Here is a 17819-nt window from a genome sequence, read left to right on the forward strand (position 1 = left end):
GAGGTAAAGCTTCAAAAGGTAGAGGAGAAGCTATAAGGAGTAGCTTGTTAGGAGATGGGAAATGGAATGAAGAATAGTGTTCTTCATTCAATGAAACGCGTAGACAGCAGAAGTTCAAATTTTAGTAGCAAGTGGATAGGCTCTGGAGAATAAAGGAATTATAGGCCAGGTAGCAAGTGAGAAAAAGGGATTATGTGATGCTGGGTAGGCTATTTGTCAAGTAAGCTGCAGAGCAGCAAATCAAGGCATAGCAAAAGTCCAAGAGAATAACACGAGGATTACATCAAAGCATATTCAGCATAAGATTCTACTGGTCTTCAGAAACTATTCATTTTACATATGCAGAAACATAAAAACAGGTCTCAAGGTTGATTAATGCATTTAATTTAGAAGTAAGAAACTAAAAACATAGAAGGAAGCCTGTACAAAAACAAATCATAAGAAAACAAAACTCTCTAGCAGATAGCACCCAGTGTTGCACAATTCACAGTTAATTTCTGGCTGTCATATGTCTTGGACAAAGCTTACTAGTTTATATTGTCACTAGCTGAATGGTGGGGAAGTGAAGGTTCTGTATTTGTATCCTGTGCAGTGAGATATCCTCAATCCCTTTTCTGTCCAATCCTGCATGCAACTTCTGTGCGTTACTTTTTAGAGTTGGGCATAATAGATTTTCTTTTGACACCTTAGCTTGTTAGAATTTGTGCTGTTGTCATAGCACCTAGGAGAGTTCCTGGGTGTTTTTAGGAAAGCAGCTAGGATTGAAACAATTCAAGAAAGAAAAAGTAGGTTTGGTTTCATAATTTATGGACCAAACCTAAAATGGTAAGTAGCTTGTTCCTAAAAGCATAGGAGAGGGATGTGTGCGCCTAGGTATGTGTTCGTCCAAAATATAATTCACCTATCGTAATTTCTGCTAACATTTATCACTATAGCATAGAAGCTTTCTGCTAGTAAATACTATTGGAAACTCTTGGGTCCTTTTTCCACTTTCTCATTGTACCTGGTCTTGTCTGGTGTACTTGTCATTCCCAGACATATTCCACTGGATGCAATTTATATCAGTGAGGCTAGTTAAGGTAATCCCTACTTTACCTGCAGTGAATAAATAGTCTTGCTAGATAAACTGCAGAAATTAAATAAATGTAAAACACCTCAAAGGTAAGGATCTCCTTTGGGCAAATGGGACTTCATTACACTGGAGGTATTTAAGAGGCATGTGGATGTGGCACTAAGGGACGTGCTTTTGTGATGAGAGTTGGTAGGTCAGGTTGATGATTGGACTTGATCTTGAAGGTCTTTTCCTACCTAAATGATTCTATCATTTTTTCCTGTATTTGCTTTTCTTCACCTTCACCATTTTAAAGACAAAAGTTCATAGTATGTAGTAAAGGTGAATGCTGTGTTCCTAAACTGCCTTCTTCCATTCTTCAGTTTGAGTGTTATCAAGACATCTGATGTTTTGCATGGAACTACATAAAAGATAAGGTGTAGTGAATGTTGCCTGGCTTCTGTCTGAAGACATGGAGCCATGGCAGAGGGCAGATAGAAGTGGTAGTGTGAAGCTTAGAGCTCATCTCCAACTCTGAATGCTGGGAAACAGTTAAAACATTGTGAGTACTATCTGAATTCCAGTCCTGGTTGGGAGCGTTGCAATATTTTGCTTTTTTATTGCCATGACTTAGTACCAGTTTTCTGTCTGTGATGTATAAACACTTTGAATTTGCAACTTGAACAAAATGTGCAAGCACGCTCTCTCTTCAGGCAGATCTACTTCAGGAATGGGTCTCTACTGCTGGTACAATTCCAAAGTAGGCTGTATGCATTGTGCATAGGAAGAGTCGCTGCTGAATGCTTTGGGAATTAAGTCCTTTTGAAAAAAGAAGCTGTCCATTTAACAGCCTCTTTGCTCCCTTCCTTATTCCTAAGTGTTTAGCCATGAGTTTCACATCTTGGAAATTGGTAGGACTGTACTTGTGTTTGCAGTTTCACTAGGACAAGAGCATGTGATCTCAGTTGTCAGAGGGGTTTTTACTAATTTTAGTTCCATTAAAATGACGGAACTTCCCTCCTCAGGAGAGAGCTTCACTTTGGGTAGACTGTCATGCTGCATATCTGCACTCTCTGCTGATTTTGGTGGAACAATGTTCTCATGTTGAAGCAGTGGTAAAAGTCACAGCTCAGATTTAGCACTTAGCGAGCTTTCATTTGTCTTACCCTCATACGTTTGATGCAATATTACAGTCTTTTTACCACAAAACAGGTTGCACAAAGCATCACGGAATTTCTCAGCTACAAAAAAGTACATGACTGGGTCAAAGGCACCGTTCAGACTCGTGAGGCAGGAAGTGATACGGTTACTGAGTGCTAGCACGCGCTGTGTTTCACAGGAAGTTTTGGTCCCATTGTAATGGAGAATATAAATGTAGCGGTTGACATGATAAGGTACAAAGCAGATCATGAAGATCATTAGGACCATGATGATCATTTTGATAGCTTTTTCCTTCAGGTGTGTCTCAACTCTGTTCCCACTCTTGAGGCTTCTGATGATTAGTAAGTAGCAGGTCACTGTGGTAACAAATGGGAAAGTGAATGCAACTGCTAAGGACACAAGAGCATGACGTGATGCCTTTTCTCTGTAGAGCTGCAGGCAGATGGTTGTGTTGTTCATCTCTACTGTCTGCACGCTGAGCAGCAGAGGTGCCATCGCAACACCAACTATGACCCATAGAAATGCGCATGCCAAATGGGCATAAAGGGACCTGCGAAGCTTGATGGACTTCACAGGATGCACAATGGCTAGGAAACGGTCAACGCTGATGCACATGAGGAAGTAGATACTGGCATACATGTTGAGGTAAAAAAGGAAGCCAGTGAGTCTGCACGGGATCTCGCCAAATGGCCAATGATTACCAGAGAAATGGTACACCAGGCGGGTGGGAAGCACCAGCACAAACGACAGGTCTGCCACCGCAAGATGCATCAGGAAAATGTTGGCAGGTGTGCCAGACTTCTGGTCCCGGATGAAGAGCCAAAGAGCCAGGGCGTTGCCAACAAAAGCCAAGATGAAGTCTAGGAAGTAGAAAGTGGCAAAAAGTATGTTCTCAAGGTGTGTCTCTTTGCCACATTGCTCTGAAGCTTCCAAAGAGAAGTTTGATTGATTTGAGCAGTTGAAAAGTAGGCTTGAGGGATCTGCTGGGCCATTCATTTTTCACCGCAGTTTTGAAGTACAAAAGAAAAACCTGAAGGAATTGAGACAATATATTACAAAAAAGCCTGGTTCAGGGGGTGGGAGGGGAGAAGGAGGGGAGAGGGAGAACACAACGCAACAAAACACATGGAAAGCAGTGATGTCTCATGTTTGCTGATACAGATATTTTATAGGTCATGTCAGTTTGAGTTTAATCATTTATATAAAAATTCTGAATACCTCCTGCTCAGCTGGGATTCCAGCCCATTAATTCCTGTTGAAGAAGCAACCATAAAGAGCTAGCTAGCTGGTTATGAGCTTGTCACCAACCTGTGCTGAGATCAGCTGAGTAATAGTCACATGCTTATGTATCTGGTTAATGGAAAAGTAGAAGTGGGTTCTGCATGTCTAACTAGAAAGTACTTGCTCTGTTTAATTTGAAAGACAGATTTAGGACTGAAGAGATCCTAATGAATCAGGTTTTCTGAACACACAGCTGTTGTAAGGTGACCTGCAACAGTCCTGTTCATAAAAGGAGTAGAAGACAGGTCAGGTATTGCTATTAAAAAGTAAAAAAAAAAAAAAGGAAAAAAAGCAGGTTTCCTGAAAGTCTTTGATGACAATTATTTAACTCTGATGTCCTGTATTTGTGGCAAGCACATTGAGAACCAATATAAAGGGAAACTTTTTGGGTGGGTTGCAGCATCTCATTTGAACAGCAAAAAGCACTGCATTGATTCAGAAAAGATTACTTGTAATGCCCATGCTGCCAGTTACTGTCAAAGTGCCATCCTTCCCTTACAGCTTTCTTCCTCTCCCAGCACAACTTTCTCTCTTTCTCCCTCAAAAGCCTGAGCTCCACTGTAGCTTATCCAGGAGCTTTTCCAAGTTGGAGCATGGTAAAATTGGGCTCAACTTTGCCAGTCTCCCTGGTGTCTGCAGGGTCCAGAACAGCATCAACAAAAGGCAATTAGATTTTTCTGAGCACCTACCCAGGGCTTTTTGTATATTTCTCATCAGTCAGTGCAGGTGGTAGGGCAATGCAGGCAGTCTGACTTCCCAGCACTGCCTGTTTCTTGGATTCCTCAGATGTGTTGCCGTATCCACAGCAATACCTCCATTGAGCTCACTGTTGTATGTTGTACTGATTGACCATTGCTCCATAATATTCAATTCATATTCAAAGGATAAGTAACTAAGGAAGCTGAAAAAAGCTGAGGCAATGTTGTACTCCAGCTTCCTCTTTCTGTGTACTTTTTTAGCAGTCATCAAGGGAGTGGCAAATACAACTGTATTGGAAAAGCATAATTATATATTATTCATACTGAAGTAGTGAAAGCTAGAGACAGAAAGAATTTCCGTTGGCTTGAGTATCTGCTTTGCCTAGGGAAGCAATAAAGTGTCTGTTTTTTCTCTGACACCTTTGTCACCCATGAAAATGTTTTTTCTTTAAGATCGGCCTGCTCCATTTTCCTCTGCTGAGACTGACATTTTAAGATGGTGGCTGACATCATTACCTAGAGTATGTAGTCTTGGGCAAAAGCTGTGCTATGTGCTGAAATCTTACGTCATTAGACAGCTGATCCAAGGTATTAGACAATGCATCCAACTTGCCCGTAGAATTTACAATTAGGATATTGGTGGCTGATTGAGGAACTGAAATGGGTGATTAGAACAGACCAGTATATTGGAAAAAGTAATTACTGACTTTTGTTCGGCTGCTGTCACTTTCAGGTGGGCAGAAAACTACAGTAGTTAGAAATGAATGTGCTGGACCACTTTGCTTAGTTCAGAGTTGAAGAGACTAAAGTCAACAGAAGGGAGAAGAAAATTTAGAAAATGAAATTTCTTCAGATGGCCACAGAGGGGCCTTCTTACTCCAGGCACTGCCTAGCTGCACCGTATGTTTATGGCACAGAAAAGACTAGGTTTGACTCTGGGTTATTACTACCTACTGCTGGTTGCGTGCTAGTTCATAGTCCTAGAGAAGGCAACCACTTATTAGCTTGGCATCACTAGAAGTGCATGTGCAAAGCTGACTTTTTTTTCCAATGAACATTTCATTTTATAAAAATATGTGACGTCTTCTACTATGCAGTTCCTGCTACTTCCACGTACAAAAAAGAAAACTCACTGTTGCTGTTTTCTGTGTGAATTTCCTGGGGTTGCAGAGGAGCCCACAAGTTTTGTTTTTAGTGTTTGTTTGTCCTTACAAAGTAAAACCTGCAAGTATTTTTTGAATGCAAGAGTTTGTGGTTTCTATGTGTTACTAAAGTTGTATGCTCAAATACTTGTCCCGTCTGGATGGAATTAGTTTAAATATGTATTTTTATATTGCATAGCAAAGAAGTATGCCTTTACTGGCTGTTAATCTACAGTGGTACCTATCTTATTTCTTTATTTATTTTTCATGTGTAAACAATGTAATGAAGTGGTCTTTGTATATACATACACACTTGTCAGTGATGAGGTGGTCTGATGGTTAAGTATTACTCTTTATAGGGTTGTGACACCATTGAAAAAGCAGGAAATGTTGGACTAGACCAGCTGAAATAGCTGAAGTGAGGGGAACTGACAGGGATGTCGCTCGTCTTGATGACAGTCATTTAAATCAGTTCAGGAAAGCAGTAATCCCTGGTCACCAGGTAGATGCTAGGGGTTTAGCAGCCTGATACATCAACCATGTTCTTACTTGAGCTTGTTTCCTGAGGAGGATCTCTGGAATTCAGATTCAGCTAACTGTCAGTGCAGGCCCTGGAATAGCCAAGGCATTTAAGTCAGGGGTTTTTCCTCGGTGATGTCAGTGTTGACTCTGCCATTGATTTCTATCTGGACATGTTTTCACTGCAAAATACTGTGGGGTGGAGGAGAAGGGAGAATGTTAGACTATCTAGAAGCCCAGTGTGCCAGTGGCAAGAAGGGGGTCTTAGAGCAGATGATAAAATTTAAATAGATTCTGTCTCCTGCAAACGAGTGCCTTCACATGAAGTCTGCTGTTACCTTATTTATTTTTTAGATGAAGGTGAAGAAAGATATTTTTCATTGCCTGTTCAAAACTGTAGAAAAGCAAAGAGGGTCTCTTTCTGATTTTGTGTAGGTTTTGAGTTAGAAAGGAATTTATATCACGTTTTTTATTTTCTTTACATTTCTGTTTGTTGACATAGAAAATCGTGATGTAGTACTTCACTAGAACAGAAAAAAATTTTGCTAGTGATAATTTGCTGATGTGATGCAAGAATTAATTGTTGAGCTTATATTTAGAATTGTGTGGTTTTCAACAGAAAGCTGCAACTTTACAAAAATAATTACAAAAATGACAACTACAAATATACAAAAAAAAAAGTTTTTATGTATTTGTAGTTGCAGACTGTAGAAAGCCCTTTACTGTTATTTAAAGCTGCATTTTTGTTTTGCTTGATTCTATCCTATCAATTTAAATAACTGTTTACTTATTAGGCTTTTTCTTTCTTTTTGGCTTGTTATGCCTACACAAATACATACTCTTCAGTCCTAGAAAACCTGTTGTACTCGTCTATATGAGTGCTGACAGCAAACTAGCATTTTTCCCAAATGGCCTAGAACGTGTAGTTTGTGCTAAGGTACATAGCATAGTGCAAGAGGCTTTGACTCCACAGACAGAACACTTCTTTAGGAGTCTGGCTCATTGTCTGCTTGCACCCTTGGTGTTGTGTGAATATGAAGTGATTTACGTATTGCTGAACAGAGCACTATTCTGGAGTAAGCCATTATCCCAGGCCTCCCAGGACTGAGCTGTGAGAGGAATGTCACTTCTCATTTGAAATGCAAGCACACTGACCAGATTTTATGTGCCTCTTTCTCTTCAGCTCAGAAATAAGCAAGAAAAAATCCACAAGGCTGTCAGGATAGATACAACATGGTTACCTTTTTAACAGATGCTCTACCTATTATTAATGCAACAATTAATAAACAGAAAAAACAATTAGCTTATCATATGTTATTCCCCTAGCTAATTTGGAGATTTTGTTACAGTGTCCACTGCAGGTAAGTGTGAAGTATATGTTGAGGTTTGTGGTGGATTTCAGAAATTACTGTTCCCATGCTCAGCTAGAGCAGTTTCTGCTTTGGGAATATGCCAGTTTGTGGTGTTGTATGTTTACGGTTGTAGTGTTTTCTCAAATGAGAGTGTCTCCTATCTTTCAGTGAAAGTACTTTTCATTAGAAATAGTCCAGTTCTGACTGATATCATTCTCCTGAAAACTGCTCTCTGCTGAGCCTCCCACCCTTCAGCTGAAATATTAGTTCCTTATAAGCATCAAAGCAGTGGCAGAGTGTGCAGGGCACACCACGTAACTGTCAGTTTTCCAGGCACAAACGGATGGACATGAAATACAGAAATTTGAGAAGTTTTATGTTTTGGAGCAGTGATGTAAAGAACAGTGAGGATAATGAAGTTATTATTTGATCTTGAAAAGATGCTGCCTGTTCTTAGTTTCAAACATTTCAATTACATTCATCAGGCTCTCCATGTGTGTCTTTCCACCTCGCTGACACCAGCTAAAACTAACACCACTAGGAAAGTTCCTTCATTATTCTGCTAACAGAAGTTTGTCTCTTACCTCTTTACAGTGCAGTCCTATGGGTGGAGTATAGGGTCCTTCTGGGGAAAATCTCAGGGAACTCCTTCTGATGGCAGCAAACCAAAAAGAAGCAGCAGTGGTGAAACAAGGAGATGATCCAAAAAGAGCACAGAGTTGCAGAGTTGCTGAGGGTGGAGAAGGGAGCCCCTCTATATAGTGTCCTTCTAGCTCTGATAGTGCGTTATCAGCTCAGTCACACAACAGAGCAGGGGAGAGGACACCCCTGCACTGAAGAGCAGTCTTCTTCCCAGCTGAGCCCTTGGCATGGGGTTTGCTGCTGCTGTTACAGATATGAATATACTGTATGAATATTCCAGTGTTCATGGTGCTACTGTGGTAGCTACAATGGCTAGTACTGAACTCCCAGCCTTTAACACAGACTTCTTGGAGTCCCCTGATTATTTTAGGAGGGTGGAGAGAAGTATTGTTTGGGGGAAGTCGGGTATTAATAGACACAACAGGACATTTCAGAATGGGATAATTCCATAATGGTGGGAGTGCAGGGAGGGAGAGGGAGAGGGGCGGCTGCTATGGTAACAGCTCAGCCTGTCCAACACTTCCCTTTGCTTGCAATAGAGGAGGGTCTATGGGGCGGCTGAGAGGGTTTGTGAACGAGGAGGGGTTGATAATGGTTTATCAGTGCAAATGGGTGAAGGCACCTTATTCAGCTGAAGGAGAGGGGGCTCTTTCAGGACACTTGCTTCAGGGTCCCTATGTCCTGCCCCATATAATTACGCTCCATTTGACAGTGCCGAATAAAATTGATGCCTTTATGCTGACATGAGCACAGCTGCATGTTTCCTTATAATGGGATGCTGTCTGCTTTTTCTGGACTCCGTCTGGGCAGACAGTAGTTCCAGCCCTGGAGAGAAACTCTTGCTGACAGGAGGGCTCAGATTTGGAGAGAATAATAATGATACTTAGCACTTAGACAGGCGCCTGCCAGCTGAGGGTCACAAATGTTTGACGTCTCACAACAACATCTGTGTTGTATCCTGATCCCCATTTTACAGATCTAAGGGTAAGGGACTCATCATACGAGAATTTTGGAAGGGGCCCTGCAGTGAACCCACCATCTCAGCCATAAATCCGCCCTTTCCATTTGAACTTTTCCTTTTGTCTGGTGTCTGTTGAGAATGACCTGTAGTTCTCAGAGTTTCTCATAGTGATACTGTGAAAGGAAGTAAGCAGGATCTCTGTTTTGTGATTGTGAAACCAGCAGAACTCATTCCTCTCTCATTTTTGTTTTACCATAAACTCTTCCCAGCCTGCAGCACTGCTGCTAGAGCAGTAGGCAAATAAACTGAACAGTTTCTTCTCTGAGCTTCTAAGCAATTGAGATAAAACTGCTAGATTCCTTCAGCCTTTACCAAAGTCCCTTTTATGCCTTTCCCCAAGTTTTACTGCCACAAATTTGGCTTATCTGCCTGTTCAGGGCTGTGCTTATAATATGTTTTAGAACAAGAGATGGAAATAGTTACGTTTGCCACTTAAAACTGCATAGTTCTTTTTTTTATTAAAACTTAGGACAGAGGAGCTAGGATTCAATAGCTTCTTGTTTGTCCTAGCTATTGAAAACTAAGGAACTCAGCCATGGTAAAGGCATTCTAGCAATGTGCTGTGGTTTAATAGTTTTTAATTATCATTCCTCAACTTTCCCCCCTCCCCTTCCCCCAGTCCTGTAATGCCTCTGATATGGCTGGATGCCATAGTTATTAACAGAGAGAGGATGTTGCCACCTTTCCTTGTCCACCTCTCAGAAAGGATTGGATCTAGAAGAGCTGGAAGGACTACCTGGAAAACTGTCAGGTGACGGTGGATGTGGAACACCTATAATATGGTATATAAGTCAGGGACTGTTGGAGGAGTGTTCTGAGGAAATATAGCTTGGAGACTGTTCTGTCTGCATATTATTTTCTGTGCAACTGGTGTGACAGACAGGATACTAAACTAAATGATGTTCAGTCTTACCTCAGAAGATATTTCTCCTGTTACATAAAGTACATCTTACAGCATGCAGTATACATTTTTTTTAGGAGGAAGAATTTCCCTGATGTTTTCTTTCTTTCCTCTGTTAACCAGGCATCTGTGCAGGCCGTGCCATAACCGTGAAAAAGCTAAGGGCTTGGGCAAGTACATCTGTCAGAAGTGCCATCTGATAATTGATGAGCAGCCGCTGATGTTTAGGAATGATTCCTACCATCCAGATCACTTCAACTGCACTCACTGTGGGTATGTTTTTGTATTCTAAACCCTGACGACAAAGAAGAGAGACAAACAGTGCAGTCAGCAATGCAGCCCTTTCCAAGGCCTAAACTTTGCTGCCTTCACACTGTTGAACAAACAGAAATTATTTGAGGAAATATGAAGACATTGGGAAAGGCCAGAACTGCAGTTTTGTTTTTCTGTTTGTTGTTCTTCTGTCCTGTAGTGAAAATGATAACAGTTCCTTGGTGTGAACTTACATCAAAGGCAGTGTGCAGATTATAATCAAAGTGCTGTACAAAGATAGCTGCTACCAGTCTACTCAAAATAGTTCCATTTTGCATTTCTGGATAGGCGGAAAAAGAAAGCCTTGGAGAGGTGTGTCTATCTTCTGGCACAGTCTATTATTACCATGCTGATACCTGTCTGACATAAGATACTTCTCAGAGAGCATTGTACTGCCCTTGTATGGGTAACAGTGCTGAGGAATAAGGTAAATTGGTTGCTGCTGACCACTGCTGGAATAGTCCTTTTACCTGAGCTATCCCATTCAAAGAAACTTGAGTCTGTGTGACACAATATCATTGCATGTGAGTGCACCTCATTATTGCTGCCAGAGTATCTAGCTGGAAACATGATACTCCATGTGTGTTCTCTTATCTAGCAACCTGAGAAAGAAAATTTAGAAAAAAAACAGTCAACAATAGCTGTATTTCGCTAGCTGAATTTAATGATGCAGTATTTACAGCATGAACATTGCCAAAATATATTAACTTTCAAGCTTAGTCTTCCAAGATATCATCTCAGGCTTTAAGGAGCTTCACTTGGTGTTCTGACTTCAGGGACGCATTTATGTTTTCAGGAAGGAGTTGACTGCTGAGGCCCGGGAACTGAAGGGAGAACTGTATTGCCTGCCCTGCCATGACAAGATGGGAATCCCCATCTGTGGAGCGTGCCGCAGGCCCATTGAGGGACGAGTGGTCAATGCTCTGGGAAAGCAATGGCATGTTGAGGTGAGGCTTCTCTGAATCTGAAATATCCTTCAGGAACCATTTTGGAAGAGGACTAGCACTGTTTGGAAGCTGTGGATGATTACATGATGTGTAACATAAGAATTAGACAGGAAGCAATTGCTTATATTTCAGATTGTCTTCACCTTATGTGAGTGAATGAGTATAGCAGGTTCATCAGAATTGCACTGCAAAACTTCCTGCAGAATATGGTTCACAAAATAGCATTTACTTACTAACAAATTTAAATAATTACTTACTTGGATATACTAACATACATTCTTTCCACGCCTAGTTAGAAGGTTTGTTACAATGTTAGAATTTGTAATGTAGGCAAAAGCAGTGCAATTCTTACCTTTTCAGGTCATTTTTTCTATAACTTTCAGCTGAGTTGTCTCAGCTTGCTCTGAAGTTTTGTATTAATTTATGTTTTTGGTGACAAACCTCCCAAGGCTGAACTGTGAGAGAGATGCTACTGCTCATTTGGACTGCATTCATACCAACCCTATTTTATGTTCCTGTTTCTTTTCTCTGAAACAAGCAAGATAATATTTCACAAGTCTATCAATATAGACACAATGTGATTCCCTTTCAGCAAGTGTTCTACTTATCTTTAATGTAATTCTTAGTTACTAATAACAGACTAAATATTTCCTCTTTCTTCTCACTTGCATAATTTCCAGTCCCAGTTTTATTAAATCATTAAGTCTCCTCTACTGAGCTATGATTTGCAGCCAGAACAGTACCTATGCAAATTTTTCCCTGGTGATGGAAAAGTCACATTGCTTGCCACTGAGTGTCTTCTTTCTTTCACAGCATTTTGTTTGTGCCAAATGTGAGAAGCCATTCCTGGGGCACCGACACTATGAGAAAAAAGGACTGGCTTATTGTGAAACTCATTATAACCAGGTAAATTCTGCCATCTATTCTGTAGGCACACACTCTGGCTGCCGAATGCTTTTTAATCTCAATTTGTAGAGGCACATAGTATTAAGAAACTAATGAGATTTAACTGAAAAAAATAGGTTTTCTTGGTAGATGTGAAAAGTGATATTGAGAACAGAATAGAAATGTCTTGTGGAGTTTGACTTTTCTTTGTTCCATTGAGAGAAGAAATACTGACTATACGTAGCAATTAAAATCCCTTTAATTCTACTCCAAAGCTATTTGTATGGACTTCTTTGTTAATTACTGACTTCTGTGGGCCTGAGATTTTTGTTGTGCTGCCTAACATGTAAGAAAAGTATGTTTCACCAGTCAATACGAATGTATTTTTTCTGTATGATGACAGTGGGCAGCTATGAATTTGTTATTTTCTTCTCTCAGATAAGTTAGTCTCTTTCTTTTGTAAGAGTTAAGTGTTACCGTTTTGAAAGTAGCTCTAGGTTTTGTTTTGGTGTTTACAGTTTTAACATCAGGAGATGTTTGTCTTCAATGAGTATCATACTTTACAGATCCTGTAATACTCAAATTGTCCCATGTACGGGACTTTAAGATCACATAACAGTGGTAGAGTGTGAGGCATCAACAAAAAAGGTCTTGTAGTATTTAGTAGTATGAGATCCAAATGAACATGGAAAATTTGGCAAGTGTATGAAAAGTTATTCAGAAGACTTAAATTGGTATATTTGGGGGCCACTGCAATGTCTGGTAATTCACTAGGTAGAATTTAGTGTTCCCACCAGCTGTGTGATTTGGGGAGCATGAGTAGTCAGTAACATGAGTTCCTGTTCTTATTTCTTCTGCTGTGTAGCTCTTTGGCGACGTCTGCTACAACTGCAGCCACGTGATAGAGGGAGATGGTAAGATTTGTTCCCTACTTGTTTTGGGTCGCTGTCCCTTTTCTATTTGTTAGTGCAGCTGTTGCAATCCCACAGTTGCAAGGCACCAGTGTTTCTTTACACATCTGGCCTCATTTGAATTTGGATACAAATCTGAATTCAAATAATCTGGCAGTTTCCTTTTATTCTGTGCTTTTGCTTTTGCAGTGGTATCAGCTCTTAACAAGGCCTGGTGTGTGAATTGCTTCTCCTGCTCCACCTGCAACATCAAGCTTACACTGAAGTAAGTCAGTGTTTATAGTTTGCCCCTGAGGCAGGGTATCAGCTTGGGGGTGCCATGAGCCAGTGCCCCTCTGAAGGGCAGTGTACTACTGACCCACTGAGCAGTGATGTTTTTTCTCTGTGGGAGTGGGTATTTTCAATCCCTTGGATTTCAGAACTGGGACTCAGTGTATTCTCTACTTCATTTTCCGTCTGTTCATGAAGGAAGAAGCTGTTCTGTGAGAAGATTGAACAGCTCTACAGAAGGAAGGCTTTAAACTTTAAGTAACCGCCTGTCCTGAAATACCTGTAGCTTCCATGGTTCCTTAGTCTGTATGCTCCTGTCACTGACAGTACTTGCAATTGCTTAGATTAACATAACATTGTCTTTCAGAATAGTTACCCCAAATATGTAGAAGAGGAATAGAAAACAAAGTGATCCTACATTTTATTTTCTCATGTTCAAACCCCTTAACCTGCTATGCTGGATTGGCCCTACCGGTCTTGCACATGAAGGAGCTCTAATTCATCACAAAGGGGACCTTTCCATTTCCATTTCCATTCCAAGATAACATTGTTATTCTAGGCTGTTAAGTACAAATGCATAGCAAAATCTTGCTCCTTATTAAGCTAGCAATACTAAAGGCCCTCATTCCATGATTAAAATCTGATCTTTATACTTGCATGACCAGACAAGGAGGTGAGGTGTTTTACAAATGCAGTAGAAAGCAAGCAGCTGCATTTATGTAGATGCATGCAGACTTAATTTAGTCAGGGATATAGTTTGAAAATAGTGCTTTAATAGCCCTCTGTTCTTTCTGTTAAAGGAATAAGTTTGTGGAGTTTGACATGAAGCCTGTATGCAAGAAATGCTATGAGAAATTCCCACTGGAGCTGAAGAAACGCCTGAAGAAGTTGTCGGAGCTGGCATCCAAGAAGGCACACCCCAAAGCTCTGGATTTAAACTCTGCTTAAACAGGTCTGTCAGCCTAGTGACTGTACTCTTACAGTCATTAGATGCTGCTCACAGCAGCTATTGACTTCAGAGAGAACAAGTGAACTAAGAACAAGTGAAAGAACTAAGAACAAGTGAAACCAAAGATCAGTAGTACCTTCCCCTGCTTCTGGTAACGTGGCTTGCATCTTTACTCTCCCTTTTCTCAAGCAATTTTCTATTAACACTGGCACAAAGAGCAGTTTACAGGCTGGTTATTAATTTGCTAATAACTTTTTTTTTTGCCTTTGTTGAGCTGTACACAATCTTTCCTTCCTCAACTGAACTGTACTTCTCTTTCCAGTCCTCTATAGTCTAAAGAATTTGGAAATACTGGGTGAGAGTTGGAGTGGAAGAAATATGTGGTTTGCTCTTTTTTTTTTGGGGGGGGTTAAAATATAAGTATTTCTCTTCTTACCCTGGGTGAAGACTTTTTTTTTTTAATATCCAGGCAAATACTCTGAAAGCTGTCACTCCTTGTTACATGCAAGATGCAGTAGGCATTGTCCAGATTCCTCCTGAGCATATATGGATGCTGTACCATCCTTCTGGTTTGCAGGTTTACTGACTAAGCCCAGAAGCCAATAGTTATTGTACTTGATGGCATCTATGTTGCCTACTTGTCTGACTCAGGACCAATGATAAGGCAGCTGAAGAAGTTTTCTTTGCTGCTTCCCTGTTCAACAGTAACAGGATTGCAGTTACCAAGGCCAAGCCAGCCTCTTCAAAATAGTGGGCTCTCCATTAGGAGGAGGTGGCTATGGAAAAGGACAATTATTTTTTTTTAAGAAACTGACACTACATTTTTCTCAGTCTGTTCTCTACTACATCATGGGTACCAGAGCTTCCAGTGGTCAACACAAAGCATGTCCTGTCCACTGACACAGCTGACATTTTTTGAGGCAGTGTGGCTAAAGCTGTAGTCGTTCTTTTGCATGGTGAAATCCAGTTTATAATATGGCATTAATTTAAGTGCTTCAGTTTCAAATCCAGTCCTTCTCACTTTATTTGAAAGGCAAAAATATACTCTTAGGTCACTATCCAGAAAGCAGAGTTACATGACGGAATTTCTAATATTTAGAGTTGATAGCAAATGCAATTTTATGGAGAAAAAAATAAATATTTTTCTTAAATTTTTTCAATCAACTAAGAGTTACCCATCAACTTTCTTCTTAAGATCTGAGCATACTTAAAGAGAGGACCTCAGACCTCTATCTGTACCTCTTAAGAGTACTGTTTTCCTTCCTAGTTTCTTTCTGCTCCATAGTTTTCCCTATCACTGGTGCAATTTCAGTGGTCCTACTGCCTCTGCTAGTACAACCTGAGGTGCTGAGAAATGTACTGGTCTTGAACATTCTCAGTACTTCTTTAAGGGTGAGCCATCAGCAGAGCTGTTCTGAGTCCACCTGTGGGCTACTGAGACCTTTGGTGTTATGTCCTGTGGTTTCCTTTGCTGAACTTAGATGAGCAACCTGAGAATCCCTTTCCATGAATATTTGGAGACTATCTGCCTTAGAATAGCCTTCAGTGCCATCATACTCTGCTCAGAATCTACACCAGGTGATAGCTAAAGCACTGATAGCTGTTAACATGCAGGCTGTAGCCACTACCCATGAAACTGCACCAGCGATATGTCATAGCAGTGGTGAGAAATCCTGCTTAACTCTGTGCAGGTAAGAATCCCACCATCTCTTAGATACTGGCTTTCCTAATTCAATTTCCTTCAGCTGCTTTGCTTTTTTGTTGTCTTAATTTACCATAAGCTCTTAACTGGGGTATACTGCATCCACTGTAACACTGATGAGGGGATAGGCTTTAATCTGATGGTAGAACTCCTGCGTTGTCTTCTGACCAATGTGCACTGCAGATTACACTAATAGTAGCTGCTTTTGTCACTGCTTTAGGAGAACATGTGACTTGTCCCTGTTCTCTCACTAGCCTTTAAATGGTCTTTTAGTTAAGGGCACAAAGAACAGCATGTCTTTTAGTGCAGTAGTATGTGGCCACTGAAAAGACTGGTCTTGTAAGCCTATTCTTTGGTATTTGGTTGACACAGTAAAGTGCAAAACTTCTGATGTAGGTGCAATTCACTATGTTATGCAGATTCTTCTCAGCATAAAGCGTGGAGGTCTGTTCCTGTAACCTTAGTCACAGGCCACACCTAATGCCAAATCTGAGCAGCTGTGTGTCTTCAGCTTCCTGGGAAAATGGTGGAGGAACACAAAGCTGTGTGCTTACTGGTACATGCAGAATGGCTGTTTAACTAGCTGGCAGTAGGAAATACTCTTTTAGTGGCCACTCAAGTTCAGCAATGGAAAATGCATGCATGTAGAGGCAAATGGAATTACTACTGCGAGTAGAGAATTAGTGTGTGCTCTCACTTTGTCTCATGTTAGAAATTCAGTAGACCAAATATGCTTTAGCATTCAAAGGATAGTTGATTGATATCATTTTCTTTCATAAGCTGTTCAGTTCTTTACAATTCGGATTTTGCCCTTCAGAGCATTTCTCAAAATTAGTGGAGGGAAAAATCATCATAGCCATTGATCTCTGTAAGTAGCATATTGTGACGATCTGATAGCATCTCTTAAATTATTATTTTTTCACAATTACCTGTCTTATCCTGCCATGTGCAGAGATGGAATAATTAACGTTGCTGTACCTTTTGTGAGACAGTGGAATTGAGGGAGTAGGAGAAATAATTATAAATACTTCAAAGAAGTGCATCTTCCCTCTACCTTTTTGAGTCTAGTTTTTTTAGAAAATAAGTAGAAGGTAATGCAGACTTTAAAATTCTGCCTAGTGTGTTGACAGGCTGACATTACTTTTTTTAAATAAAGGCAAGGTCTTGGTCAGAAATAAGCTGCATGCTTTTTTCATTGCTGTAAATAGACATTCTGACCAAATTCATCCTAGGTGTCATACCACTGGAGAGCATAGATTTATATCAAGGCTGAATTTGGCTCAGAAGTGTATACTGACTAAAAGCTGTTGTCTCATTATATACATTTATAGTTTACATTCATATTTATACTGAATTACAATGACTAATATTCACTGACTACACTTGAAAATGGTTATGCTTTTAAAAATCACAGCATGTGAAGCTTATTTGTATTAAAAGGGTATGTTAATCACTTGCTATCTTTCTTTATGGCAAACTAATTTGCTATCTAGGGTTTGCATCCCAGCCTTTATTCTCACAACAGTCTGTACAATGTAGGCAGATGTTCAGCCTTCTGTACAGAGAACTTCTAGATGTTGTGTGTTTTGTATTAGATGATGTGACTGACGCTTATAAATCAGTGGTTAGATGGTGAAGGAATAGGTTGCAGACAAATGTAATAAATGCAGTTGCACTAGTCTGTAAAGCACCATTAAGTGCTAAGGATGCCACAGACTGAGTAAAGGAATTAGCAGCTATTAATCATGGTTCAGGCCTTGATGATAAGTGTAGATTCTGCACAGTGTGGAGCTCTTGTTTTATCACACATTGCTTATACTGTCTAACCTAACATGTGACTGTGGATTGAAATACTGTAATACTATACCTGTTTGTGTTCTTGTAATAAAGTTAATTGTAATACATTTTAAATCTTTGCACACACACACACACAGAAAAGTAAACCAATTTGCATATAGTACATTTACAATTGCAGTGCTGACCAATGGAGCATTACACATCGTGAGGAGCTCTGAGGATTGCCCAGATCTGATTCAATGTTGTGTTGAATTTACATTTTGGATGTGTTGCTTCAG

The 17819-nt window shown here is 40.2% G+C and overlaps 2 protein-coding genes across 2 annotated transcripts in view; one reads left to right on the forward strand and one right to left on the reverse strand.

The window, feature by feature from the left end:
* LIMS2 (LIM zinc finger domain containing 2) overlaps nucleotides 1-17648 on the forward strand; it is a 31835-nt gene extending 14187 nt beyond the window's left edge. The window contains exons 5-10 of the mRNA XM_084529859.1: nucleotides 9892-10041; nucleotides 10877-11027; nucleotides 11841-11933; nucleotides 12778-12826; nucleotides 13013-13088; nucleotides 13894-17648. Of these exons, the coding sequence (XP_084385985.1) occupies nucleotides 9892-10041; nucleotides 10877-11027; nucleotides 11841-11933; nucleotides 12778-12826; nucleotides 13013-13088; nucleotides 13894-14041 (667 nt within the window). The 3' untranslated portion in view covers nucleotides 14042-17648. The remainder of the gene's footprint in view (nucleotides 1-9891; nucleotides 10042-10876; nucleotides 11028-11840; nucleotides 11934-12777; nucleotides 12827-13012; nucleotides 13089-13893) is intronic.
* GPR17 (G protein-coupled receptor 17) lies at nucleotides 57-8251 on the reverse strand. The gene is made up of 2 exons (XM_084530237.1): nucleotides 7789-8251; nucleotides 57-3242 (listed from the first exon to the last, which is right to left on the reverse strand). Exon 2 carries the CDS (start codon nucleotides 3206-3208, stop codon nucleotides 2174-2176), a length of 1035 nt encoding a protein of 344 aa, XP_084386363.1. The 5' UTR covers nucleotides 3209-3242; nucleotides 7789-8251; the 3' UTR covers nucleotides 57-2173.
* Nucleotides 17649-17819: the final 171 nt, after the last annotated feature.

Source organism: Aythya ferina (genome assembly GCF_964211825.1).
Source record: "Aythya ferina genome assembly, chromosome: 9".
Taxonomy (NCBI): domain Eukaryota; kingdom Metazoa; phylum Chordata; class Aves; order Anseriformes; family Anatidae; genus Aythya; species Aythya ferina.

Coding starts and splice junctions, on each gene's coding strand:
- GPR17 (XM_084530237.1), bottom strand. CDS start 3,208: ATGAATGGCCCAGCAGATCCCTCAAGCCTACTTTTCAACTGCTCAAAT.